Source organism: Colletotrichum acutatum (genome assembly GCF_030867785.1).
Source record: "Colletotrichum acutatum strain CBS 112980 chromosome Unknown BDZ83scaffold_150, whole genome shotgun sequence".
Taxonomy (NCBI): domain Eukaryota; kingdom Fungi; phylum Ascomycota; class Sordariomycetes; order Glomerellales; family Glomerellaceae; genus Colletotrichum; species Colletotrichum acutatum.
This window is the reverse complement of record NW_026849144.1, coordinates 1,159-25,504: the sequence shown is the minus strand read 5'-3', so window position 1 is coordinate 25,504 and position 24,346 is coordinate 1,159. Positions and strand designations below refer to the sequence as shown.

Below are 24,346 nucleotides of genomic sequence, written 5' to 3'. Positions count from 1 at the left end.
AGGCATATCCAAGCCTGTAGAAATCCCCGTGAACTGACCTGGGCCCGTTTCATTCGATCCGCATCTGGATTCATCCACTAAGCAGTACTGAGGAGGCAAGATCCATAAGTTGCTACAACCACGTGGTCGTGGACCGTTCTGACGATTTAGGCCAACCCCCCTGGGCTACACCCCGAACGGATGCAAAGATGCGGACGCCTAAGCCTCTCTGATACAACTGGGACGCCTTTCGGTCTTTCTGGCATCTTGTCCCCTGAGCCTTGTCCCATGTCTCGTTTGGTCTACATAACGGATGGTGCCTCAATTCCAGAATACCTAGAGATCGACAATTGAGAAAACAGGAGTCCACCTCAATTCCAGAATGCTTAAAGATCGAGAATTGAGAAAACAAGAGTCCACCTCAATTCCAGAATGCAGTCCTTCCAGAATCACGATGATTCCAGAAAGGAAGTACGCCATGGGTGTGCTGCGATTCTGGAATGCCAGTGATTCCAGAACGAGGGAATATCCCTGATGTACTGAGATTCTGGAATGGGGTGATTCTAGAATACCTGCAGCTTTGAGAAAACAGGAACACATCATGATTCTGGAATCAAGGTACATAACGTGAGAACCGTAATTCTGGAATGAAATGATTCTAGAATCGGGCTATGAAGTACGTACAAGGAAAATTGTGCAGATACAGGCATACGCGAAAGTATTGGAGTGTTTGCCCAGGTTAATCTGGAAGGAAGGGACAAGGCGGACGTACCGAAGCGGTGCCTGGCATGGTTACATGCAACTTGTGTCATCACTACACCCTGCTGACAACGGTATAGTCTGTTTCAGAGCTGCAGTCCCATCCAGGGTTATTCCAGAACCCGTAAACAAAATGTAGTCTTTGCAAATCCTAAATGCATTCTCGGAATACCAGATTCAGCAGCTTTCTTTCACACTGGAGGAATTTGAAAGGGGCGGCGGCTAATGAAACAGCCCCTGCGCCGTCGACCTCCGTGCAGCAACCCCGGCAAAGCTTTTGATTGGCTGCTCGCGGGTTGTCTTTCTGCCGCCCTGCGTCGAATTGTTTGGCTGCCTCAACGGGGACTGCCGTTGTCGAACGTCCTTCTAAGCCATACGATCTGGTGCCATCTGGTGGAGGACTCCAGCGAAGATTTAATTGGCTGGCCAGTCGAATCCGACACCAGTCTCCTTATCATGCGATGCTTAGCTAAGCTGACGGAGATTACGGTCGCTGATTTCGGTTTGGGGGGATTCCTCTACGTGACTGTGTCGCGACAGCTCCCTCTGATACAGCGCCCCCCACTACTTTGGCTTCGTCAACAGAGAAGCGCTCGTCCAACCCTTGGTCCGTTACTAGAGGCCGAAGACTGCGACCCTTTTGTAGGATGGCTGGCGGGCAGCTGCCATTGGTTAAGAAGTCTGCGCAAGTAGTGTCTTCTCAACGCGGGACCCATCGGCCATCGTTTTTGACGTTGAGGTGCCCGGCCCAGGTAGCGCTTAAGAGCGTAAGTGCAGAGAAAAGCGCAGCATGAGTCATCTACATAGGGTCCCAGCTAATTGATGTGAGTAAAAACACGATACATCAAAAACATAATGAACGAATCCTACTTCGTGCGATCTCTTCTCGAGTTGCGTCACAGCGCCACGAAGTTCCGAGACGTATTCATCGATCCTTTTGCTCCATCGAGAAAAAGCAACTGGATGCATCCCGAAGGCGTCGAATGCCTCCGTTTTCCAGTTGACGATTGCAAGAATCCAGTGATTTCTGTGGTGATCCGACAACTGATCTGCCGCATTGACGTTGATTGGCAGTACGATCCCGTCAAAACCCTTGGCGAACGCGAAAGCGCCCGAGGTTAAGAACGGCTCTGTGAACCTCACAAGCAATGGATCTATGATCTGAAGTGAAGAGGTACAACACACTAACTGAAGCATGGCAAGGAACACAACGTCGTCAACATACCGTCCTGGACAAAATTGACTAAGCCTTTCTCTGAATTGAGCTTGGTCTCGGCACGATAACCAACCGACGTGGGCATGCTCGACTGCCCGGTCAATCAATCTCACGATGCTCCTCGAAGAAGGCTTACCGTTGGGTCTTGGCTCGGTGGCGGAGTCAAGATTGCGATTGGAACTGACGTCTATCGTTGACGCGGTATCCAGGGCGGGGCCATACCTGGGGCTATGTTCTGTTGTTAAGTCAACGAAACACACGTCACGGGATGGCGGAATCAATCCGAGGAATCGCCTAGGCATCTCCACGATGTCGTGCGATGGACCGGGCAATCCGCGTTTCTCGGCACCCCTCCCTACTTCAAAAGATGGGATCGGGTCGGTTCGGCATTCTCTTCCAGCGGCACAATCATTTCGGGTCAAACTTGCGATGTTCTCTGCTGTCAGTGTCGAAATCAGAGGCACAACAGACGCTTCTTGCCTGCCAGTGACGGTAGAGGAAATAGGCGACAAGCGAACGGACAGAATGTCCGCTTCCACGGCGCCTGGCTTGCCAGTGTCGGGTCCTAAGGGGAATACTGGTATTGGTTAGGACAAATAGATCGGCCTAAAGCTTCAGAATCGGCCATGCTCACCGAGGCAACTGAGATGTCGCTCAATGGTTTCGTCAAGAAACTCGACTTCAGCCCTGACTCTGGACAGAGAGCAGAAGATCGCATCATCTAACGGTTGCTGCGAGTGATCTAGCAACGCCTTGACGCGCTTGAAAAGGAGAGGAATAGTAGTAAGGCTGTCTATCAAGTCATCGCATTCCTTCTTTGACGGCATGGCTGTGGCGGCTTCGCAGACTATGAGCATCTCTCACAGGAAGAGGCACGGATTCTTCGTCTATGAATGAGGGAGGGTCTGATGCTGTACCATGAGGCATTGGGTCAATATATAGAAACGCCGAATCCAGATGAAACCCTATGCCAACAATAGCCTTACGCCTCGTTTCCTCGCCTGACTTATCCCTCACGGCGCTTATGTCCGTCCAATGACAAAAGGTTCTGCGTGCTGGCTAAGCGCCGCCGTCTGATAGGACTGGGTTGATGCCTTGTTGGTCTCCTTTTCCTCAAGTAAATCCAGCTGCCTTGTTTTGCTATATTTCTCCATCGAGTGCATGCGCATAAAGCTTTCTTGCTATGTGGCGGCGCAACTCTTTTCGGACTTGTCGAAGTGATAATCCGCGGAAGCATGAGCGGTATTCTATTCGATCATGGCTGATGAGAGCGGGTTTCAAGCAAGGATCAAGATCCGCTATAGTTGTGTGTCGTCTGCTCTCAATGCGATGGCGAAGCCTCCCTGTGTGGTCAAAGAATCCATATACAGCTCGACGTAGTTGAGAAGAGTCTTTCATCACTCCCAGTTTGACATGCTTGTAGGTCATCTCGGCGGGTATTTCCAGTGTGGAGGTTGAACTGGTCGTCTTCTGATGGCTCTTTCGGCGCCCTGATCGATTTGATATTATCTCGTCTCGAGGTCGTCTGCTGTTTCGTCCGCTTTTGCTTTGAGAGGGATCGGCGGTCAGATGGGAGTCCTTCACTGAATCCTTCTTAGTCAAATCCCCGATTGGCGAGATGCTATTCACCTTTGTAGGTACCTAAATAAATCACATCGTCGTCGACTTGTTCCTTGGTGGGCTGGCATCCAACTGTTGTCAGAGGCGTCAGATTTGGTTTGTTCATCTTTTGGTATCGTCACGTCAGCTTTCGAATTGGCTGAAGAAGCTCAGCTGATGAATTAGGAAGTTTAAATATGGGGGAACCAGTTTCGCGCGGTTATGAAAGGCGGGCATACGTTCTAAATGGAGATGTCGGCGCGAGATTGACAATGAGCCTTTAGCTGCCTGCCCCGGGATGCCTCAGGCGAACATATGTTACATAGGAGTTGAGGGCGGGGTAGTGCAAACACCTGGCCCCAACCTGATGAAAGACAGGATGCGTCGACGTGCCAAGCCAACTTTTGAGTTGCCTGGTTACCCATGAGGTACCCGGCCATGACAGCAGAGAAACGGTATTAGGGTCCGATGCCGAGGCAGCGAGAGTCGCATAAGATCATGCATGGGGCGAAGCAAACGAGGGAATGCATCAAATAACTTGGATGTTCAAATCAATTGGATTGTACCTGCAATGGCTTGCCCCCTAGGCCTTCTTAATCAAGCCGCAAGCTAGCCTGTTGAAGAAAAACCAGGGGCCGTTCATGATACACCGACGGGGCACCAGTAGGATAACAATGTGGTCGACAATGCGCGGCAGCAGCTCAACCTCTAGCCAGTATCCGCAGGAGTGCTTTAAATGTGATCGCTTGATGAAGCTAGCATCCGTTTCGAGAAGAAGGCTACATCGGGGGTTTTCTGTGGTTCCCCTGAAGCATCAAGTCGGCAATCTCCAAAGCCACTTTCCGAAATCTTGCTCATTCAGACCTTGTGGTATTGTATTGACACCTTGTCGCCATTGCTCCGACATATCGTGCAGGGCGTGGCTTGATGGATCCGCAGCGTACTTGTTTAACCGGTGCACTACCGCGCTGTCGCTTCCCTCCATGATGGGCCTCTCGGCAGAAGCGCGCTCAGCGAAAACCCTCGCTCTTGCTTCATCGCCGTTTGCAATCACGATCTGCAATGCATCATAATAGAGTCGCGGGACCCTTGCGTCGGCGATGCCCTCCTCTTCCATGAGAAGCTTCATCTCGTGCGCCATGCGAAAGCATGCCAGGGGAGTCGATACAATGCGTATGCCATCTCCGATCTGGTCGTCAAGGTACGTGATCCTGTTGAGACGGCGATCGCTTTGCATTCATTGTGGCGCTGGAAGTGTACACAGTTCGCGGGCGCAGACGAACCCAAAAGACCTCTGCAAACGCGATTGCCTCGCAGCGTAGGTTTCCGATGCACCAAGGTAGGATATCGTAATCTCTTCGCCATCGTCAATAACCCTTAGCACGTGGATTGTGAGTTGGCCTCGATTGTCGTTCCAGGTATTTTGGGCGTTGTGTCTACAGAAATGATTGATCCGAGACGCCTCGAGAAAGATACCGCCTTCAGATGCGTCCGAGCCTAGCGGTAGCGCGTTTGTTCTCGCGATTCCTAGCGCCTCGCGGTGGCGGGTTCCGTGGAAATTAGACAGGGCAAAGAAGCTCTCGCGCTGCACCTGGCTCAGAAATCCCACGCTCCGAGCTACGGCGGCCTCCAGTTTTTGCAAGTTCGACTCGTCTCTTGGAACTCGGAACATTGGAGTCTCTGCAAGCAGGCGGGCGCCCCTGGCGATGCGGCCCATGGCGAACATACCCTTACCCTTCCCGGCGACAGCCTTGATGCGATTTGGTCCTGACGTTGTGAGTGGGCATGCGAGGATACCCGGGAGGCGCGCCTCAAGGTCACCTAGAAACCGCTGAGCTGTGGATGGTAAGTGGTGCCTTGTCCTTCGAGCAAGGCTCGCAGGCTTCCACAACGTCCCGTCACTAGCTGTGGTATTTCTTGGTCGAGCGCATCAGCTAGGGCCAATACTTGCGTCGACACAGCGGGCGACAGCCAGGGCAGCGATTCCCGGGCGGGTCGGTTGCGACAGAAGCCCAAGCTCCACTCCCCGTTGATTGCTATGCAACGTCCCTTGACAAAGGATGACCAAGGCATTAGCGAATCAGAGTGCCCGTGCTGGGCGCCGGCCACATCCATTGCCCACAGCTCTCTGGACCCGAGTGTGACTTTGTAAACCAAGTGCACATTGCTTTCGTCGCAAGCCGTACCTAGACCGCGAGAAACCTGGATATTCAAGTTTGCTGGTATGAGTTCGACTTCCGCGATACAAGTGTCTGGTTCTGTCAGAACGATGCACAGATGCATCGCAGGTCTCGGCTTACCGGGAAGCATGTCTTTGATGACATTGCAAAAGTATATCATTGCTTCCACACCGCTTGCGTGTAAGCAGATAGGTTTCACAAGCTCCGGATGGTCTTGCAAGCTCGCAAGGTCCGTTGGTAGAGGTGTCAATTTTGACTCATGCAGTTGGTCATCGTTCGAGCTAACTAGCATGATCGTGCTTGCCTCTCGCTCGATTGACGTGATAGCGAATGGGTACGCAGCTTTACGGATACATACCAAAAGCGCTTCGAGAAAGGCTGCGGCGCGCGCAAGTGACTTACGAGCTTGCATGATTTTGCACTCTGTTCTGTGCCGATTCCAGTCGGATCGCTGGCAGGCGCGACCGCAATAGAACGTGCGCATCGCGGGTCCGTCATCGTAGGCCGGCGCCCCACAGCAACCCGCACACCGACGTGCTCCTGGGTTTCGACAAGCGCTGCATAAGCTGCCTTTGCCATCAGAATCAGCGTCTTCAGCCATCGTGTTCAAATTGCGAGCATTATTCTTGATCTGTCACGGCAAGGGGGAGATAATGTATGAAGTAACTGAGATGTGTGTGCTTCTGGCGAAAGCGGGGGAGACTGCTGCCTGAGGTCTTGCAAGAATGCACTTAGCGCATCACGTGGAAACGTGGCTAACCTTATGACAGTTTGTGCTGACTGGGTAGTCGTGCTTCCAAGTTACCCCGCTCTCCTCTACGTACTATTGTGAAGCTTCAACGCCAAGATGCATCCCCCAAAGCGCATCCCCGCATCCCCCAAAGCGCATCTCTCAAATGCATCCCCTAAAGCCACATCCCAGACTATGATGCCCAGGACCATCACCAAAAGCACGCAAAACCTGCTCAGAGAGCGGGTCGAACCCTGCACCGTATTCGGATAGTCCCGTCTTCGGCTTCCTGACGATGAAGAGAGGGCATTGGCTTTCGAAGTGGGATAGCGCATTGAGCTCAGGCAGTTGTGCATTTGCACAATCATTTGCACAAGCAGAGTTGAGGTCTCGCAGACAAAATCAAGTTGAGGATTTTGCGTGACATCATTGCACCTGCGGCCGAGAACCTCTCCGCTTACGGCGCAAGCGACCTGGATTGTCTGATTGAGAGCATGAAAAGGGATGAAAGCTTTCGCCGTTCATCGGTGATTTCATTGTCGGGCCACCCGTGAGATAGCAAACGGTCGAAATCTCTATAGAGGGCACTCGCCGCGCTCGCCACCACCGAGCCAATCCGGCTTGTCCGTCGCAGAGGCTCTCATTCCCCCATCTGGCACGGTCACCGACCTGTCTCAATTCAAGATCATTACGCCGCGATACGCGACAGGAACACAACGTACATATCCAATCCGTACTTTCGATTTATTGAACTTGATGGAAAAGGGAATTAGATAGAATATGTATTCGATAGCAATGAACACTTTCATGCACCATTTGTATGCTAACGCACCTCACAAAGATTTAATCGTTCATCGGCCAGTTGGCGTTTTACTTGGATTTGAGGTCATTTCGTTTCCCGAAGCAAGCCGGGCCGGCAGCAAAACGTGAGCTATGAACACATACCATTGCTTGTTTGCTCTACCATTGCAGCAGTACGTTCATCATTATGAATCTCATTACCTCCAAGCAGTGACCGTCATCACAGATGTATCAGCAATCCCTCGCATACATGTGACCGTCAATTTGGCAATCCGCTTGCCAATCGCCCCATTAATAGAGATGCGTTACCTCGTCTCGCGTGAAAGAAGGAATTGACATCTGACTGACACAAAGTGTAAGGAAGCCGGCGATGCCCATCACCGGTCAAGAGTGCGTGTTTGAATGAGAAGCGCCAAGGCCCCGTGACGGCCAGTACCAAAGGGCGTACCAACCGTACGACTCGTCGACAAATCCGTACACTCTTTCAAGCCTCTCTGATGTCAGCATCAAGCAGTGCGATATCTCTGCCGCCCCAGTGATGCCAGTATTCGGCGACCATCGCTGAACTACGAAGCCGCGCAGACCTTTCGGTAATACTTGTCGTTTCTGGGCTGCCCTCCCATGATACCCGAAACATAACTTTACGACCCTTGCGTCTGCCCTTTATTGATAGGACAATCCAGTGCGAGTGGATTGCCAGAATGTGCCACTTGTCACGCTGATGTTCTCCCAAGCACGCACGATGCTCAACACTCGATGTATACGCCAACCATTCGTCAGGGGCGTTACTCTGGACTTCTCGCTCCGGCTGCCACGATTTCGCATGGTTTGGCCGAAGAACGCAGAGCTCTATTTGTGACCGATCGCGTCGTGACACTCTGTGTCCTATCAATCGAACAATATCGATACGTTGGTGGTCGGCGGACGCGGCCGCGTGGTGCATGGGAGTATCTGCATGTTTGGACTGGAAAGTATCGCCCGAGCTCTGGTTCCCAGAAGAGGGGGAAGAGGAATACTCGGCTGTTTTTGTCTCGTTCGAGGCCGCGACGTTAGGGATCCGGACAAGCTCGGCTCGTTCTTGCAGGCTTGGGAAAGTTGAAAAGTCAGGTCACAACCGCACCGGGCAGCGTGGGGAGCGACTTACGACGTGAGAATCTTCCGTCTATTTCTGACCGCCTGACGCAGCAGCCCGATGCTTTTTCGACTTCTTGTCGACAAGTGTTTGGGCGGTGGCGCGGGTCTCTGATGCAATCCCAGAAGGCGATGCATTTTTGTTTTCTGGAAAGCGCTGGAACTGTTACTCGGAAAGAACTCTGGCCTCACACTGCCTGTTGACCCATGCGTTAACCCAGTCTACTGCGTGCCGAGGGGCTGCATGCTGGCTTGGCCGCGGAAAGTCCAACACAATCCTGCGCTGGCCAACGGGCTCCTTTGCGCAATGGGTATAGCGTGTCAGATGGACAGGCTTTGACATAACTGGAATATAACTATGTTATTTAACATATCTGCAACACAACACAAGCAAAACATAACGAATGCTCAAGGATCAACAATTAATGTAACGAGTGGCCTTCGCGCGTTGTAGTTTGCAGCTATTCGAGCGTCAAATGACAGTCCAAAAATATTATAAAAAGGCACGAGAACCTCACTGGCATGATCTCAAAGACAGACTATAGGACAAGAAAAAGAAGCACCATTCTCCATCTATCTATCTCTCACGATGTCAACGCCAAGCCGCTCGCTGCCGGGCCGGGATGAACCCGAGCGCTCTTCGTCGTCAGATGGGTCCGCTGCCGCCCCCCACTCAGCCCCACCATCTGGCTCTAGTCATCCTGGGGTAAGCATTGCCCATTCTCTAGCCTGCATCGCTGACATAAGCAGCAGACTAGCCGTGCGTCATCTGAGGCTTCGTCAGACGAGACGCAGCATGAAGCAATTCGGTCTATCCTATTCACCGATCATGAGCAGTTCGAAGCTCTATCGTCGGAGATGCAGCAGAAGGTTCTTGAGGCATTCGACTGGCTCTTGCTCTCTCAGGAAACACAGGACAGTTTGGAAGCAAAGCGACGCGCAAAGCAAGCCGAAGCTAACGCAAGGCAGGCCGAGGCTGACTGGTTGGCCAACGCCATACGATTGATGGAGGATGGCGACGACGATGCCATCGAATTTCTGCAGAGCGTTTTGCTGGGTGATGACGACCAGCGCGACTGACTTCCCCTGGGGCTAGACTCCCACTGAAGGGCAGCGATCAGCGAGCGTATGTTGGGTGTTTGAGCCATTGTGCATGGCCAACAGATCTGGAGGAATCGGCGCTATCGCACAGGTTGCGATGATGAACTTACGTCTTGATTCCAATACAATGTGCAAGTTCGGATTTCAGCATAAGTCGTCAGTTAGACTGCACGAACAGTGAGATGATGTGGTGAAGCGTGAAGACTGGTTTGTGCAATCCGCAGTGAAGTGCATCCCACTTTGTACGAACGACGCCGGCTTTGGCGCGTCGCCATGACTCCCTTCTCTGCAGGGGACGCGTTGCCTTCACAGTACGATTCCTCTTTCCTATGCCTCTTCGTCACGGTGCATCTTGTATCTAGATCTAGAATGCCATAACTTTCACATGATTAAACGTTCACTATCGACGGTATTGGCTACTTGAATGCATACGCAAATTATTCCTCTACGTCCGCTTGTTGATCACTCTTCCTCTAGAGTCATTGACCGGCATTCCATTCATTGCCGGTGTTTGTGGATGTTGGATCTTGCAGCTTGGATCCAAACAACGGACACAGTGTAAGAGTAATTTCTTGACTTTTCTACGAATGTCATCAATCAAGGCACTAGGGACGCTCCTGGGACGTCGGTGGACAACGGTAGACAACTTTGGACGTACTGGGGACGCGCCTGGGACGTCCACGGACAACGGTGGACGAGTTTGGACGTACTGGGGACGTACTGGGGACGCACCAGGGACGCGCCTGGGACGTCCACGGACAACAGTAGACGAGTTTGGACGTACTAGGGACGCACCGGGGACGCGCCTGGGACGTCCACGGACAACGGTAGACAAGTTTGGACGTACTGTGGACGCACCTGGAACGTCAGCGGACAACGGTGGACGGATTTGGACGTACTGGGGACGCACCGGGGACGCGCCTGGGACGTCCATGAACATAATTACCACATAGATATGAGAATGATGACTGCTGCACTGCTGCATCGGCCTCCCGTGTGGTCGCCTGATGCTGAACTCTGTCGTCGGGTGATACCGGGCAGGTAGGTGCATGCTCTGGCCCTGCAGTACATGGCATGATAGTGAAAATACCTTGGTGCCCTGCATAGCTGCTCGTGACGGATTTGCAGGCAGGAGGTCTAGCAACAACACAGGACACCCGCTGAGACCATTCCATTAGCACAAGACTCATTACGTCGAGGGAGTTGCGAGGACGGAAAATGCCAAGTACAATCAGTTCAATTATAACTCAGAGGATAACGCAGTCTATGGCATCACAACACTGGGAGGCGATCTCCATGATCTATGTCGACTGTGCATACAGTATAGTACCTTTCCCCGGAAGTTGCTGTTTAGCCGCTGAGCCCTGGCCACCATATACTCCAAAGTTCCGACAACGGAGCTGGGGAAGGGCGGCAAGACCACACTTCGTCAGCCAAACTTTTTCTGGCCAGCAATCGAAAGCGTGTTCGGATCATGCCAGCAGCCGTTTGTGGCCAGAAGCATCTCCGCAGCCAAATGTCAACAGACTTCTGATGCCAATTTTTGGAGCAATATCTTCGTCACCGGCGTGACTCCTCGAGGCAATGCCTTGTCGCGCCAGATGTTGCTTTCAAAACGGCGTTGCCACCAGGATGTGCTCCTTTGAACATATCGTCGTACTCCTACACAAGTGGTCTGAGCCTTCTTGACCAGGCCCAGCTCTCCATGAACCCCATTGAAGCCCGAAAATGGCTTCGAACTCGGTTGTCGCGTGCAGAATGCTGCAAACGTGTGAACAAGCTCTGCATGGCCTCAAGGATACAGTACATCAGATACTTAAAAACAGGCTCAGTTGACACAACCTGTCTTGTTAAGGAAATCATACAGCGGTACTTTACGTAGTCCGTCTCATTTTTTGGAACGTATTCCGAGACAATGGCAGAACCGCAGGCTTATCGAGGGAGTTGCTCCACTGAAACGGAATTCTTTTTCAAAACCTTGCAACGTGGAGTGAACCTGAGGGACCGCCCCGACACTCGGTCGGAAGTTGCGCTCACTGCCCACAAAAAGCGATGTATGAGACAGGTTCTGGAACATCGGGGCTTTAATGCTGCATTTGAAAGATTGTCGCGCATTCCAGGAATGTGGCCGGGACTTGTAGTAGGAACCCTCCACAAAATCATCAGCTTGAGATGCGACGAGGTGTGTATCGAGCCCTCCTGTTTCTATTGAAGCAATACACTGACCACATATGCAGGAATTACTGAGTTACCTCCACTTCGTCTATGATACTTGGTTGCAACTCGCCGGGGGCAACGAAAGTGAATTAGAGAAGATCGACTGGATCACCGTCGAGGCTGTTCAGCTTAGGTGTCCGAAATTTTCTGCGTCAGATGAGCAGGCGCTCCGTGGCATCATCCTCAGAGGCGATATTTTCGGTAATTTCAGCCAAGCCGAACGGGTAGCAGCATTCGCGAAGCTGTGCTCGTTCGACTTCCCGATTCCATCTCTGTCAACTTTCTTCAAAGATTTCGGCTATCTCGAACGGTGCGGCAATAGTATGAAGCATCTAGTCCCTATGAAGCGAAGGGGCCCGACTGTTCGGAGGATGCTCCTTCAGAGCTTCAACCCACCGACCTTGCCAGCACAGCCAGAAAGCCCGCTGCTAGACGAATTCGATGATCTTGAGGCTCAGTTTCAACTTGCTATGAGGCGACTATGGCTGTTCGCGATGAGGGAATTCCACTCCATTCGCACCGATCCTAGCCTCTTGCCAAGATTCGCAAGTCTGGCCGTTGAACTGGGCTTTGACAATGATGAAATTCGTTCTCTCAAAAAGCTTTCTCCTCATCGGGAGATAGCAAGGCAGGCAATGGCATTAGTCCGGTCTTCGCAGGACCAGGATTACAACTCCGTGGCAGACGAGGCTATCATTGGTCAAATTGCTCAAGCATTTTCCGGACACCAACATGGGCCAAAAAGACAGACCTACAGCGCTTTTACCACCAATGCAACCACTATGAAGATGCACGTGCGCCCATGGCTTGATTCCAAAGCGTATTTGATGGACCGCCCGAATCTTGTCGTTGAGGTCCTCGACCAACAGCCGATCGTTAAAAAGAAGGAAGTTACAAGTTTATTCCTTCTTCGATCGATCTACAAAGCCATTTTCCACAAAGATATAGCCTATCTTGCCGGTGGAAGCAGAGCAGAGCCAAGTCACAGTGAGAATCACCAACATGTCCAGAACCACCGGACAAAAGAGTCACGGGATCATGCGGCCACACGGCACGCAGATTCAACGGTCACACTTGATTCCACGAATACAAGAACGCGGCGGGTTAGACTGCAGATCACTCAAGCGGGAATCAATCGTGAGGAGCGCCATGTAGACATAAATCTTGACGACAGAAATGGGCCTAATCAAATCGGAAGTATCATTCAACAATTAATGGTACAATACCGTGTACTACCTTTCTCACCGATGGGCTACCCGCTGTTGGCGGAAGAATGCTACGGAGAAATTGTGCGAAAAGGCCACGACTGCCTTTACCTCACGGATGACAAGCGGGGGAAAATTCCGATTTAGGGATCTTGATGCATAGATTGACATAATCGAGTTTACGCCATCAATAATCCAGCGTCCAAGCTTGTCGGTGAAAGTTCCAAGAATTTCTCAGGCCACCCATCACCGTTGTCCTCATGCCGTCCAAGCCTGTCCTCAGGCCGTTTTTGTTGACGTCCCATGCGGGCCCTCGTGCCGTCCAAACTTGTCTTCAGCCATCCGAGCCTATCCACCGTTGTCCTCAGGTTGGATTGTATGTGAAGGCCAAAATAGCTGACTCTACCAAGAGCAAGGCTGAGAGCCATCGCGACTAAGCTGTCTCTGGCATTTCATCCTCGTATCTGGTAGCAGCCTAGACCTACGATGGCATGCTGCTGTAGGAGTGGTATGTACAATATTGTGCACACGATACTATTTCCTTCCTCTTCAAACATCTGGTAATGGCTGTTACCTTCAGCTTGTACACAAAATATGGAGACATGATGGCACGCTACAGTGCGAAGAGCGATTTTCTGTAGGGTCTACTTCAAAGAATCCATCTTTGGCTCTAAATAACGGGCTATAATCCATCTCGATATGTTGCGGTCTGTACACAGTATCAACAACTATTTGCAATTTCAGTGTCCCCTCTGCACTGATCGCATGTGGTCCGAGCGCGCAGGCCATGGGCACACTAGGAGACTTTGATGTACAAGCATAAGCCATAATCATCCATGACTTTGCGTCAAGTTCAGATGGTAATCCATCCAGGGCAGGTCGACAAAGGTCTCGTTGAGGTAGTGCAGTCATGAAGACTTGGCGGAGCATCTTACTATGCGGCTCACGATAAAGTAGGATGTCCACGGACTGCGTAGGGTCAACATAGGCCGGTCGCAGTGCGGCGATGACATCCCTTGCGGGCGGTTACCAGCAGGGTGGACGGTGTAGGCCGCTACCCACGGACTACACTCGAAAGCTTGCGCCAGTTGTGACTCTCTGTATGATTGGCCCGTGGGATCTGCAACATCCGTTTTTGCTTGTGTCCCTGGGTCAAGTGGGTGTCTTGGCGACTGGATCCGTGCGTGACAGGAGCCAAGTTGACTCCTGTGTCATCAGGCTGGGATCTGAACTCACCGACGGCGCGTTCTGGATCACCTAGGCCCAGGGCAGAAACATCTTCGTCTAAACCGGCTGCCGCTGGCTGTCTAGATGATATGAAGGACCACTACTATCAGAAACCCACGATGTCCTGAAACGAATTCGACTCTTTGAGGAACGGATTGCCAAGTATGCGACAAGCTTGTGCGAACTTGGTTCTCCGCCAACCCACGATCAGCTTCTGGCTGTCGCGCAGAAGGCATTTGGGGCTGCTGAAGTTGGCTGTCCACTCGGGAAAGCTTGGCTTGGACTTTTTGTGAAGAGATATCCCGGAATAGAGCTTAGCAAGCAATAGAGCCAGTTTACCAGGCGAATAAAAAACTACAAAGGGTAGGGCCGTTCTCTGATGCATACAGTACCCAGACGGCGATGCATTGTAGATTGCTTATGTTCCGGAAGGCGAAGAAGCTGAGACTCGGAAAGAACCCTATAATGGCCGCGCCTGCCTGGTAGCCCAGGCGCTTGTTCTGCTTCGTGTCGAGGGTCCGCTTACAGATCTGGTCGTGGAAAGTTAGGCACAAACCTGCGCCGGCTAACGGTCTTTCTCGTACATTCGGTCTAGTGTGTTGCATGTCTAATATTTTTCGTTAGGTAAGCTGGGTGTCATGGGTGGGGACAAGCGTTGGCACAGCTGAAATATAACATAACTGCAACAGAACACAACTGCAGTACAATATAACGAACGTTGGAGGGCTTAACAAGCAACATAACGGGCCTCCTCGAGGCGTAGTCATTTGCGTGGGCCTGCAGGTGCACCCCACTCGGCTCCACCATTTGGCTCGAGCCATCCTGGGGTAAGCATAGCCCCTTTTCTTGCCTGAATCGCTAGCAAAAGCAGTTTGGCCGCTGCGTCATCTGAGATTTCGTCACACGAAGGCAATCCGGTCCATCCTGTTCACCGATCACAAGCACTTTGAGGTTTGATCGTGGGAGATGCAGCAGAAGGTTCCTGGGGCATTCGACTAGATCTTGCTCTCCCAGGCAGCACAGGACACTTTAGAAGCAAAGCGACGCGTAAAGCAAGCCGAAGCTAACGGTGTCGAAGAGAAGATGTGACGTGCGTACAATACTGATCACTGTGAGAATAAATGATATACTGTAGTGAATAGTGAAGACTGCTGTGTGCGTTCTGCGAACAACGCTGGCTCTCACACGGACTACCAGTCTTGGCACCCGCCGACTCGAAGGCGTGGTGCGCGGTGCGCGGTGCTATGAAAGGTAGCGCGGCGAGAGCCGCTCCTCGGAACCGGTGCTAGTTACACGGGCCCTGGTAGGAGCGTGAACATACAGATAAGTAACAATGACGAGATTGGCGTCGGCCAAACGGATGTTAAGCCGACATGATGATAACGAGCGCAGCGTCAATGCAAGGTTTTGGGGAGCGTCACAAACATAACAGACCCATCAAGCACAACATTAGTACTGTACAACCGACACGTTCATACGAGAATGAAGCCATATGGACGGCAAGCCCAGTTCGACAAGGCATCCCAACGCACCAATCGGGGGTGATTCCACGTTCCCCGACCCCGAGAACGCTCAATCCTTCTTGGTAGCCAGCCAGCCACCGCGAACAACAGATCGCGCTTTTCACTTTCTCACTGATTGTTTCGCATCCGAAGCTCTTGGGCAAGCGATTTAGACAGGCGCCCCTTAGGCTTACTAATCCGAGGCTCGTCTTTGTACATAGTTCAGGACGGACTGAGAAAGAAGTCTCGTTGTATTTCTTGTATTGTATAATGAATTACTGGGGCGAGGTTCATCTCTAATTTGGTCCTGCTATGCAGCACAGTCCTGGCTCCCGATTTAGCACCACCAGCCTTGACTCTCGTTTTAGCACCAGTCCTGAACCTTGGTCTTGTCATAGGTCCGACAAGGAAAGCACATGTGCCCTGCCACGTGTGACTTAGGCGACATCACGACGCAATGGAGACTGCTTAAGCTCGTGGAGGCAGATATAAGGATTAGAACACGCCAAAGGTAGTAACGTGTGTCAATTTTGGCGATGACCATTTACTAGGCTTCTGCGATGGGTGAAATCGGCTGCTATCTTCCTCATAGGCAGGGGATATACTTTCTCCTTAAAGGGCATTAGCGATGCACAAGGAAGCGGAAAAGATACCAACCATGTCAGCTCTGGATATCAGCCACGCCGGGTCATTGGTCGAGCTGTATTCATAGTGCCTGTGTCTCCTTCGTAACACAATATAGACACCTGACTGGTAGCGGCGGCTCATCTCGTCGCACCGCCACATGATATACTCTCTTGCTTTCTCGAAGTTCTCATTCATTCTACCCCGCTTATTTCGCGCAAAATTATGTCAGGTTTAGGGGTGTCCATGATCGCGTTAATGCGGACTTGACAGCATGCAATGTTGTACGTGTGGGATAGTTATACTTCATGACGAGACGTTATTCACGAAGAAACTGGATTTGAGTATTAAATTCCGAAATCCGGGGCATCGCGCCGCTTGCATTTCGGCTAATGGTGGCCCACGGTCCGCACAGCTTAGGTTGCTGGGGGTTGGGTGGTGGCATACCATGGCTGGCATCTCGCTGGTCCGCGCAGCGCGTATTCCTGGCGTTGCCATTCGAGGGGCTCGCATTTTGACCACCCTGACAGCCCATAGGGTGAGTCACCGCCCCGCCTGCCTTGAGGCGCTCAACTAGCAAACCCTCTGCCGCCCAGCTGAGGGCGAAACGAAAGCTGAGGGCCGTTACATACCACAATCCTTCACTTAGTCTCTCCTTTGCCAGACTCGGGGCGGGCTGCTGGTAACTGATGCCGAACCCCCAACAGTTACTGTCAGGTACTATTAGGAGCTCAACGCCCTGGTGAGCCCACCAGTCACCGGGCTAACCGGGATCATCGCGACTGGCAGGGTAGTCAGGAACCGGACCTTCTAGCAGTAGGGCCGCCGGCGTGGGTGCCTCTGGGCCCTCTTAGTTGAACAGTTTTGCTATCCGGGGTGCAACCACCCCACCCTCTGCCCAAGGCACTTGGACCACTTCCAGCTGCTTACGTGAAGTAATGTACATAACTCGAAAATTATCTCGACTTTTATTGCGGCAATCGAGAGATCTCGTCGAATCTCGATTTTTCCAAGATCGTCAAAACTGCCCTTTACTACGGCCTCCTATTGGTCAATTACCGGATCCGAGATTCCCCGGCGCCGTGAATGCCGACGGCTGCCCAGCACGATGTCCGCTGCGTCTCTTCGACGTTGAGACGTCTCCTCCAACCGTAATGCAGTCCTGGGCAGTCTCTTGCGGTGGCTCGGCTGCCAATTCATCCTCTGTATCATACTCGAATGCTGAACGGTTGCGACGAATGCCCGCCCTCACTGGCCGTGGGGCTGGGTTAGTGGCCTTGCGAGGCGGAGCAGTAAGCCTGCTCGACGACGGGAGGCTGCTCGACGGGATGCTGTTCGCGGGTGTGGATGTTGGATTCGGGATCTTCTGCTTGCGTGGCCGCCCAGGCAGACTGGTGACGACACGGGGATCCTTGATTCGCATCAGGGCATCTTTGAGGTCAAAGATTAGTGTGTGCTCTGCAAGCAGGATGGATAGACGTACCAGGGGCTGCTCGAGTCCCCAACGTGGATGGATGTCGTACTTCGTCAATCGAAGTCCGGGCGTCTTCAGGATCTCGAGGATCTTGTAGCTGCAGGGCAGTTTGTGCTGGTTCGTAAAGCGCCCACGGCAAGGTTGGAGATCGGGCGGGTTCTCGCCACCAGGTGACGGCTCTGCAGTGAGGGCAATGCGGTGCTGGTAAGCCATGAGATCCAGAGCCTTGTATCCCACCTGCTTGGTCACGTCACCAAGCCACGGCTGGCGAGGATACTCACGGCGGGTACGAGACTCTATAATAGCCGTGGCCTCGACGTACCCCTTTTCCCTGTTGGCCAGCATCTCGTCGCTTGCTCCGAAGACAGTGTAGAGATCAGCGTGGCCAGTGATGATGTAAGACTTCAGGTCTTTATGAGCGGTTCCGGTGGGCGAGTTTGTGCGTACATCGAATTTCTCATACTCGCTGATGAAGCACTGGGTCCACTGGTGGCGGAGGGGGATGTACGTGTTGGCCACGTATGAGAGAGCCAGAGTTTGGTCAGCGAATTCCGCTTGAAGTACTCCAGGCAGCATCAAAGTCATCCTCTAGATCCGCGTAGAGCACGCAAACCCATACTTAGCAGAAGCCCGTGGGTGTGTGCTCGAACTCGGTGGCCCTGAGCTGTTGGGCGGTGAAGGATCTGTTGGCACGTGAGATCTCGTTGAGTGCCGCAGTCGGAGGGTTGTGGAGGAGGGCGACGGCGGCGGCCTTCTGTTCCTTGCGGGCCAACGCAGAAGCTTCGACGGATTCCTTGTCCCTGTTGACCTCAAACTCATCTTGAACATCCATAGCGCTGTCGCCCACCCATTTGCGTTTGACGTTGAGGTCCACGTTCACATTGATGTGGATGATGCAAACTTGGAGTTGGACTGTGGGCAGAACCTCGAGCAGGGCCGAGCGCAGGGCATCTTCGAAGTCGGTAGTGGCCACATTTGGTGACTGGCCGCCTACCTTCCGTCGAATTGCATTGAACGATCGATCATATGAGGAAGTAGTACGATTCGCGGCGTTCCGACGGGGGGCGCAGTTGAGCAGCGAGCCAGTGTCTGTAGTGCCAGTAACCTGAGAAAGAGGCATCTTGAACTTATTGGTCTTGGATGTATTATCAAAGCCAACCGCCTGCGGAAAGCGCTTCCACATCGTCTCATACCATGGGTAGGTCTACAGTATGGCCACGGGCAGGTCGGGGTCTTCCTCACTCCACAAGACGCGGTGGCAGAGGCCACGGGTCTGAATGTCGTGCAAGACTGCCTGGGTAGGGCTCCTGCCGGCGAGGCGCTCAAGTCGCTGCTTCTGCCGCTCATTGTGGACGTCATTCTGCTTGAAGTACGACGATACGTCGGGTGTGTGTGGTCGCGGACTACCGCAGAGATCTCGCGAGGCTTGATGGCATTATGCTTTGATAAGCTACCAATGAGGGCGGTCTGGTCGGAGGAGAGCTGTCGGTGGGTAGGGTAGACCTACGGGTGGAGGGATGGACTGTTGTTGTGATCTCCCATCTTGATTCTGACCGTCCACTTCCTTCCGTCTTGGGCGCGAGCAGTAGCTACACCATGCTAAGGGCAGCCGACCTTCTGCGTCTTCGATGGGCGGAGACCAACGCCCTGAGTCTGGCGGACTGCGTCTCGGTCGCATCGTAGAGTGTCGTAAGTGGCCTCGCCATTGACGTACTTGGAACTATTGCGGCGAACGATTGCGAAGCCGTGGTCGCGGGCGAAGGCCTGGAGGGTGGCCATGAGGGCGTCAATCGAATCAGCGGGCGCGCTGTCTGTAGGAGAATATTCGATGCGCGGAAAATTAGCGGCATTATAGCAAGAGTCTGCTGAATCGACTTTTGGCGTCGAAAGTCGCGATAAATCCATTGTTGAATGACTGCGCGACGGCGACGACATGGTGGTGGAGGTTGGAAGTCGAGGTGACTGTAGGTAGGTAAGTGGGTGTGTGGAAGTGCAATTATCGTGGAAGTGCGCAGTACGTACTGGGTGAAAGTGGAAGTACGTACTTAGAAGATGGAGGTTCTGAGCTTGGGCCCGCGCGGGAGGTACGGGAGCTGGGTCGGAGCAGGCGCTAAAAACCACTGTGCTCTGGTTGGTCGCACGGGCTAAATAAAGAGGATTACTGCTCGGTTAGCCAAATAGTATCTGCCCAGACAGTAAAACTCTAATTAAATGCTTCGGCAGCGCATACCAGTCACCGGCGGCAAGCTCTAGCAAATTACTGCTAAGAGGCCACTGTTGTCGCGACGGGCACTGCTAAACTTCAAAGGAGATCCACCCGAGCACTTCCACAGTTGATGGCTTGAGGTTCGACGAGATAATATAGCCATCACGATTCCGCCCGCAGGTACCCCTCCCCCAAAATATGCAAGCGCAGCTGAGCACCTATCACACTTCATTATCATAAGTCATGCAAAGTTCAAGGTGGACGAGAGACAGTTTACTGAGGCTCTACCCGATTAGATTTGAAGTGTTGCTCGACCTGACAAGCCGAAGATTATGGCCGGGACTTGGATGATTTGCAGGGCCGGGCAGCGCTTACCCATCATTGTGGTCGTGAATGTAGTCGTGTTTAGGCTAGGTCTTAGTTGAGCATGTTACATTACCAACGTCTAGATGCCTACCGGAAGCATGTCATCCATGTTGCGGTTGAGAGACACATGGCTGTAATGTGGTTTAATCAAAGTATAAGTTCTTTGCTGTCTATACAATAATCTGACGATCGTGAAGATGAATGTATCTATTTATAAACCTCTGCCGTGCCGCTGACGTAACTGTGCCATGCCTCTCTCCACTTGTCATGTACCTACTACGACCCTCAAGAGAACCTTGACATGTAGGCACTGTTGATCATTCCTTATCGTAACAAACCGAGTTATTAATTATGTCTTCGACGTCTTCCTACCTTCCCGCTGCTATATGATCAGACCATGACGGATCGAATGCGTCATTGTAGTCGGGGTCGAAAATGGACCCAGATTGATTGGTTTGTGTATCAATCATGAGAGCTCGGCTACGATGAGGAGGTTGGAGACCTGGGCTCTTGTGTGGGGTCCACTATGAGGCCCCCGCCCCTCATTGGATGTATATGAGCCCACAAATGCCTCTCCGCGGGGCACCCAGACATTTCAACGGCACTTCAGTTTTGAGCTCCTACATTCTACAGTCAATGAGTTATCGGGGCAAGCGTATCTCCTAAAGCAGGTGCGGCAATAGATACGGCACGGACACCTGCTCATGCTTCCTCAATTTATTCTGACACAATGCTGCGTCCGCAACACGATAACGACCGCGGAGATTCCCCGAACCCAGATGACTCTGCGACCACATCCAGCTTGAGGCAAATCTCACCAGCCGGCGCTGCACCTCGCGACACTGTAAGAAGTCCACTACATAGACGGGAATTGGAGACGGTCCCAGCAGTTTGCCTAGAATGCCGCAGGCAAAAAATGGAGGTAAGGTTGTCGAACACCCGCAAAGAAGGGGAAAAAAAGCTCGCCTTCTTCCGACTGTCCAGCGTGGGGAAAGCGCCTTTTTGCCACAAAGGTGTGCGTACCAGACTACCCAGTTATTAGCATTGCAGCCAATTAAGTGGAGGAACCGGCCAGGGGCATGTCAAATCATACATAAAATATAAAGCAGACCGACAATCTTCACACCTACCCCTTTTATCTACCTATCTTACGCTTAGCCAGGTCTATTATCGCTACTCTCAAGGTGCTTTTGATTAATGTCTCACCATCTCTTTTAGTGTTCGGGTATTACTCCTACCTGCTCGCGATGTTCTCCCCAAGATGTCGACTGCAAATGGGTCACTGAGTCCGCAATGATGTATCGGCGGGCGATTGCTAAGTGTCTTGAAGAGCTCGAAAAGCTCGAAAAGGTGAACAGCGATCTCCACGAGCTGGTCAGAGAACTTTCTTCACGGCCGGAGGCCGAAGCTGTCGAAATATTTCATCGGTTACGAACGTCAGGCGACGCGTTCCACGTCTTGCACCTCGTCCGGACAGGCGACCTTCTACGGAGAAAGCAACCCAACGAGGCTGGCGAAAGATCAAAGTAGACAAGCTTGGGTCTTGCCAACTCGGCATCCACTCGAAATCGGCAACCGGAATTGCCCTGGATTTGCTTTTTCGATTTACTTCTCAAAAGTCCCACCCGAGCACAAGACGACCCAATTCCATCAATGGATCCTGCTTTGGAACCTGTCATCAACAGAAGTTTAGTTCAAGGGACTCTTCAGCTGTCTCTTGATGATAGACGAGATCGAACTATCCCAGCTACGAAGCGGTAGGAATTCTCTGTGAATGGAGTGGCGGGTGAGGCTTGATGGTCGCGGATCGGAGCGGATGACTTTAAGTACACTGTACAAAGTTAGTCCCGACAGGGCACTCCATGTCGTGCCGATATCAAAGAATCGACAATAAACGCAAGTGATTGGCGACATTTGGCTTGGGTGACGTCGGGTTGGTATACGCCGTTACGCTCTGCAATTTTCGAAGACCCAGGGTGGACATCAGCTTTCCTCAGACCCATGGTATTTCCAACCACCTGAGGCGATGTGTCCGAATGTTCAAGGCCAGCCCGGAATACTTGCTCCCAATCCAATATACGACCGCGCCGACGACAGGGCGGGATCCGCCGACACCACCATGCTTTTGCAATCACATGAAAAGAACAAACTAATTAGGTTCTCTTGCCACGCTGGATCTCGTGCCCCAAATGCGGTTTTGAACCTAGATTGACCAAAATATTCATTGTCGACCCCAGCGTACTTAGAGAACTCGTCATCAGGTAATGATCTCGGCCGCGCTCCAGACGCCGCGGTTCAATGATTAAGCGACACTGTGACTACCTGCGGGTCGCGTTTCCCGATGATGGCGGTGGTGCTATTGTGTGCGCAGTTCTCAATCTCCCTTCCTGCAGAAATCAGACAGATTTATGTTTCTGCCAGGATGAAGGTCGATTCGGCTCTGTAATTTCCGCCGTCCCTCACCGTAGAGTCTTACAGATCTTGTCTGATGGAAGAATGCAAGCGGTTGTCTCTAATGCAGCATCTTCCGTTCACATGCGGAATACTGTCCTCCTTCTGGGTTGATCCAACGATGGCTTTCGAGAAAGCCAGTGCTCAAGGAGTCTTTCCACACATTGCCAGGTTCAAGCCGGCCCATGCTTTGCCCTAATTGTAGAGGTAATGTCGAGAGTGGTCAAAGGTTCGTCTCCCATCGTTTCCTAGGTCGAGGAATGCGTTATTTGACTCCACCATCAAGTCTTCGTCGAGTTCGCGCTCCGTCGCCACCAATGTTGCCACCTGGTATGTCCTGGCGATCTCAGTTTCCACTGGCCGGCTTTCCTGAAGTAGAAAGAGGGGATAGACGAAACTGCGTAAGGAAGCAGCATGCATTTCGATTGGCCACTATGAAGGCGTAAAGGGCAAGCTTGACACTTCGGTACCGACTAGCGAGCCAATCTTATCTAGTCTTGGTCGTAGACTCGAGGAGGTATTCGTGATAGAACTATGCTAGAAATGCCATGCCAGGTGTCAACATTTATCCCTCGCTAACCTCGGCTTGGAAGGTAGCGGGCTCAAATCCTTTCACCAAAGTTATCAACTTCATTGATATGCTTTCCCCAGGAGGATGTCCCCTATCCGGATGAGATCCAAGACTTGGAACGGGTCTCTCGCCGCTCGTAGTCGATTGAAAATTTCGGTTGCTTCGGCTTCGGGCCGTGATTGCAGGTTTCTAATCAACTCGTGGAGATTGCTGTTTTCTCTTTCGCACTCTTGAAGCCGACTAACTATCGCTCGTCGGCGCGTCGTTTCGGGTTCCGTGTCCCATTCGCACTCGACATTCTGAACGGAACATCGCGAACAGATCGGTCGGGTTGCGGAACACTGTGTTTCGAACACTACCCATCAGCCAAATGCCTGACTCTGTGCCTGGCCGTGCCGCTGATGACGGATGTTTTTAGGTGTTTGATTAGGCAGGAGGGGACAGATGAAGGAGGGGTTACCAATGACGGCATGACGGTTAACTGTCTAATCTATTCATGATTTGACAGGTCTTTTGACAACTTTGCCTCGATGGCCCACTTAATGGCTGCGCCAAAAAGCTGGAAATGTATTGACACTAGGTCATGGCAAAAGGTACTTTATGTTCTTATCAGGGTAGACGGCAGCTAGAAGTGGGCGACCTTCCTCCTTCTCTTCTTGATTGTATACTTGGCGAATTTACCTTTACTTTCCGTCTGCGGCACTCCAAACAAGCCGCTGGAACGGTCTGTCTCTGCCGTCGAAATGGGCGTTCTGTTGAGATAACGCGAGAGCTAGCACCGGCTGGTAATAGACGCCTGAAGCTGGTGGCCATCGTAGGACTATCCGGGCTCGGTTTGTCCCTCGATTCGTCGTAATCTTGCGAGCCTGGCATTGTTTCAGGGTGAAAAAGAGAAATAGGCAACAACGGCATAACGATAAAGCTCTGTCCGGTACGCATCTCTGGGTCATACTTATAGCCGAGTGGTGAGTGGAAGCAATGTCTCTTCTAGCCACAGTTCTTGTACA

At 52.1% G+C, this 24,346-nt stretch overlaps 11 protein-coding genes across 11 annotated transcripts; 3 read left to right on the top strand and 8 right to left on the bottom strand.

Moving 5' to 3' along the window:
- Positions 1 to 1,053: 1,053 nt before the first annotated feature.
- Positions 1,054 to 3,058, bottom strand: BDZ83DRAFT_104996 (uncharacterized protein). Its single transcript, XM_060501047.1, has 3 exons — positions 2,589 to 3,058; positions 1,609 to 2,531; positions 1,054 to 1,553 (listed from the first exon to the last, which is right to left on the bottom strand). The coding sequence occupies exons 1-3, from the start codon at positions 2,809 to 2,811 to the stop codon at positions 1,317 to 1,319; spliced, it is 1,383 nt and encodes a 460-aa protein (XP_060359345.1). The 5' UTR covers positions 2,812 to 3,058; the 3' UTR covers positions 1,054 to 1,316.
- A 1,309-nt stretch (positions 3,059 to 4,367) lies between these two features.
- On the bottom strand, positions 4,368 to 5,279 carry BDZ83DRAFT_723684 (uncharacterized protein; the record flags this gene model as incomplete). The annotated part of the gene is made up of 2 exons (XM_060512590.1): positions 4,368 to 4,782; positions 4,816 to 5,279. The coding sequence occupies 2 exons, from the start codon at positions 5,277 to 5,279 to the stop codon at positions 4,368 to 4,370; spliced, it is 879 nt and encodes a 292-aa protein (XP_060359344.1).
- A 95-nt stretch (positions 5,280 to 5,374) lies between these two features.
- On the bottom strand, positions 5,375 to 6,334 carry BDZ83DRAFT_590221 (uncharacterized protein; the record flags this gene model as incomplete). The annotated part of the gene is made up of 1 exon (XM_060506315.1): positions 5,375 to 6,334. One exon carries the CDS (start codon positions 6,332 to 6,334, stop codon positions 5,375 to 5,377), a length of 960 nt encoding a protein of 319 aa, XP_060359343.1.
- A 1,414-nt stretch (positions 6,335 to 7,748) lies between these two features.
- BDZ83DRAFT_723683 (uncharacterized protein) lies at positions 7,749 to 8,533 on the bottom strand (the record flags this gene model as incomplete). Its single annotated transcript, XM_060512589.1, has 2 exons — positions 7,749 to 8,349; positions 8,409 to 8,533. 2 exons carry the CDS (start codon positions 8,531 to 8,533, stop codon positions 7,749 to 7,751), a joined length of 726 nt encoding a protein of 241 aa, XP_060359342.1.
- Positions 8,534 to 8,984: 451 nt separating this feature from the next.
- On the top strand, positions 8,985 to 9,475 carry BDZ83DRAFT_656604 (uncharacterized protein; the record flags this gene model as incomplete). Its single annotated transcript, XM_060510887.1, has 2 exons — positions 8,985 to 9,101; positions 9,149 to 9,475. The coding sequence occupies 2 exons, from the start codon at positions 8,985 to 8,987 to the stop codon at positions 9,473 to 9,475; spliced, it is 444 nt and encodes a 147-aa protein (XP_060359341.1).
- A 500-nt stretch (positions 9,476 to 9,975) lies between these two features.
- Positions 9,976 to 10,686, bottom strand: BDZ83DRAFT_656603 (uncharacterized protein; the record flags this gene model as incomplete). The annotated part of the gene is made up of 4 exons (XM_060510886.1): positions 9,976 to 10,077; positions 10,155 to 10,417; positions 10,443 to 10,556; positions 10,587 to 10,686. 4 exons carry the CDS (start codon positions 10,684 to 10,686, stop codon positions 9,976 to 9,978), a joined length of 579 nt encoding a protein of 192 aa, XP_060359340.1.
- Positions 10,687 to 11,657: 971 nt separating this feature from the next.
- Positions 11,658 to 13,234, top strand: BDZ83DRAFT_638699 (uncharacterized protein). Its single transcript, XM_060509378.1, has one exon. It carries the CDS (start codon positions 11,728 to 11,730, stop codon positions 13,063 to 13,065), a length of 1,338 nt encoding a protein of 445 aa, XP_060359339.1. The 5' UTR covers positions 11,658 to 11,727; the 3' UTR covers positions 13,066 to 13,234.
- A 4,088-nt stretch (positions 13,235 to 17,322) lies between these two features.
- Positions 17,323 to 18,330, bottom strand: BDZ83DRAFT_757092 (uncharacterized protein; the record flags this gene model as incomplete). The annotated part of the gene is made up of 1 exon (XM_060514847.1): positions 17,323 to 18,330. One exon carries the CDS (start codon positions 18,328 to 18,330, stop codon positions 17,323 to 17,325), a length of 1,008 nt encoding a protein of 335 aa, XP_060359338.1.
- Positions 18,331 to 19,344: 1,014 nt separating this feature from the next.
- BDZ83DRAFT_757090 (uncharacterized protein) lies at positions 19,345 to 19,650 on the bottom strand (the record flags this gene model as incomplete). The annotated part of the gene is made up of 1 exon (XM_060514846.1): positions 19,345 to 19,650. The coding sequence occupies one exon, from the start codon at positions 19,648 to 19,650 to the stop codon at positions 19,345 to 19,347; it is 306 nt and encodes a 101-aa protein (XP_060359337.1).
- A 1,885-nt stretch (positions 19,651 to 21,535) lies between these two features.
- Positions 21,536 to 21,847, top strand: BDZ83DRAFT_590241 (uncharacterized protein; the record flags this gene model as incomplete). Its single annotated transcript, XM_060506317.1, has 1 exon — positions 21,536 to 21,847. A coding segment is annotated over one exon (312 nt), but the record flags the coding sequence as incomplete, so codon positions are not given.
- Positions 21,848 to 23,416: 1,569 nt separating this feature from the next.
- BDZ83DRAFT_533193 (uncharacterized protein) lies at positions 23,417 to 23,695 on the bottom strand (the record flags this gene model as incomplete). The annotated part of the gene is made up of 1 exon (XM_060503336.1): positions 23,417 to 23,695. A coding segment is annotated over one exon (279 nt), but the record flags the coding sequence as incomplete, so codon positions are not given.
- Positions 23,696 to 24,346: the final 651 nt, after the last annotated feature.

Excerpts from the sequence above, each read along its gene's own strand:
- BDZ83DRAFT_104996 (XM_060501047.1), bottom strand. The coding sequence starts at position 2,811 with ATGCTCATAGTCTGCGAAGCCGCCACAGCCATGCCGTCAAAGAAGGAA. Across the intron at positions 2,532-2,588 it reads GCGACATCTCAGTTGCCTCG|TATTCCCCTTAGGACCCGAC; the intron begins GTGAGCATGGCC and ends AACCAATACCAG. Across the intron at positions 1,554-1,608 it reads TCGAGAAGAGATCGCACGAA|CTGGGACCCTATGTAGATGA; the intron begins GTAGGATTCGTT and ends CACATCAATTAG.
- BDZ83DRAFT_638699 (XM_060509378.1), top strand. The coding sequence starts at position 11,728 with ATGCAGGAATTACTGAGTTACCTCCACTTCGTCTATGATACTTGGTTG.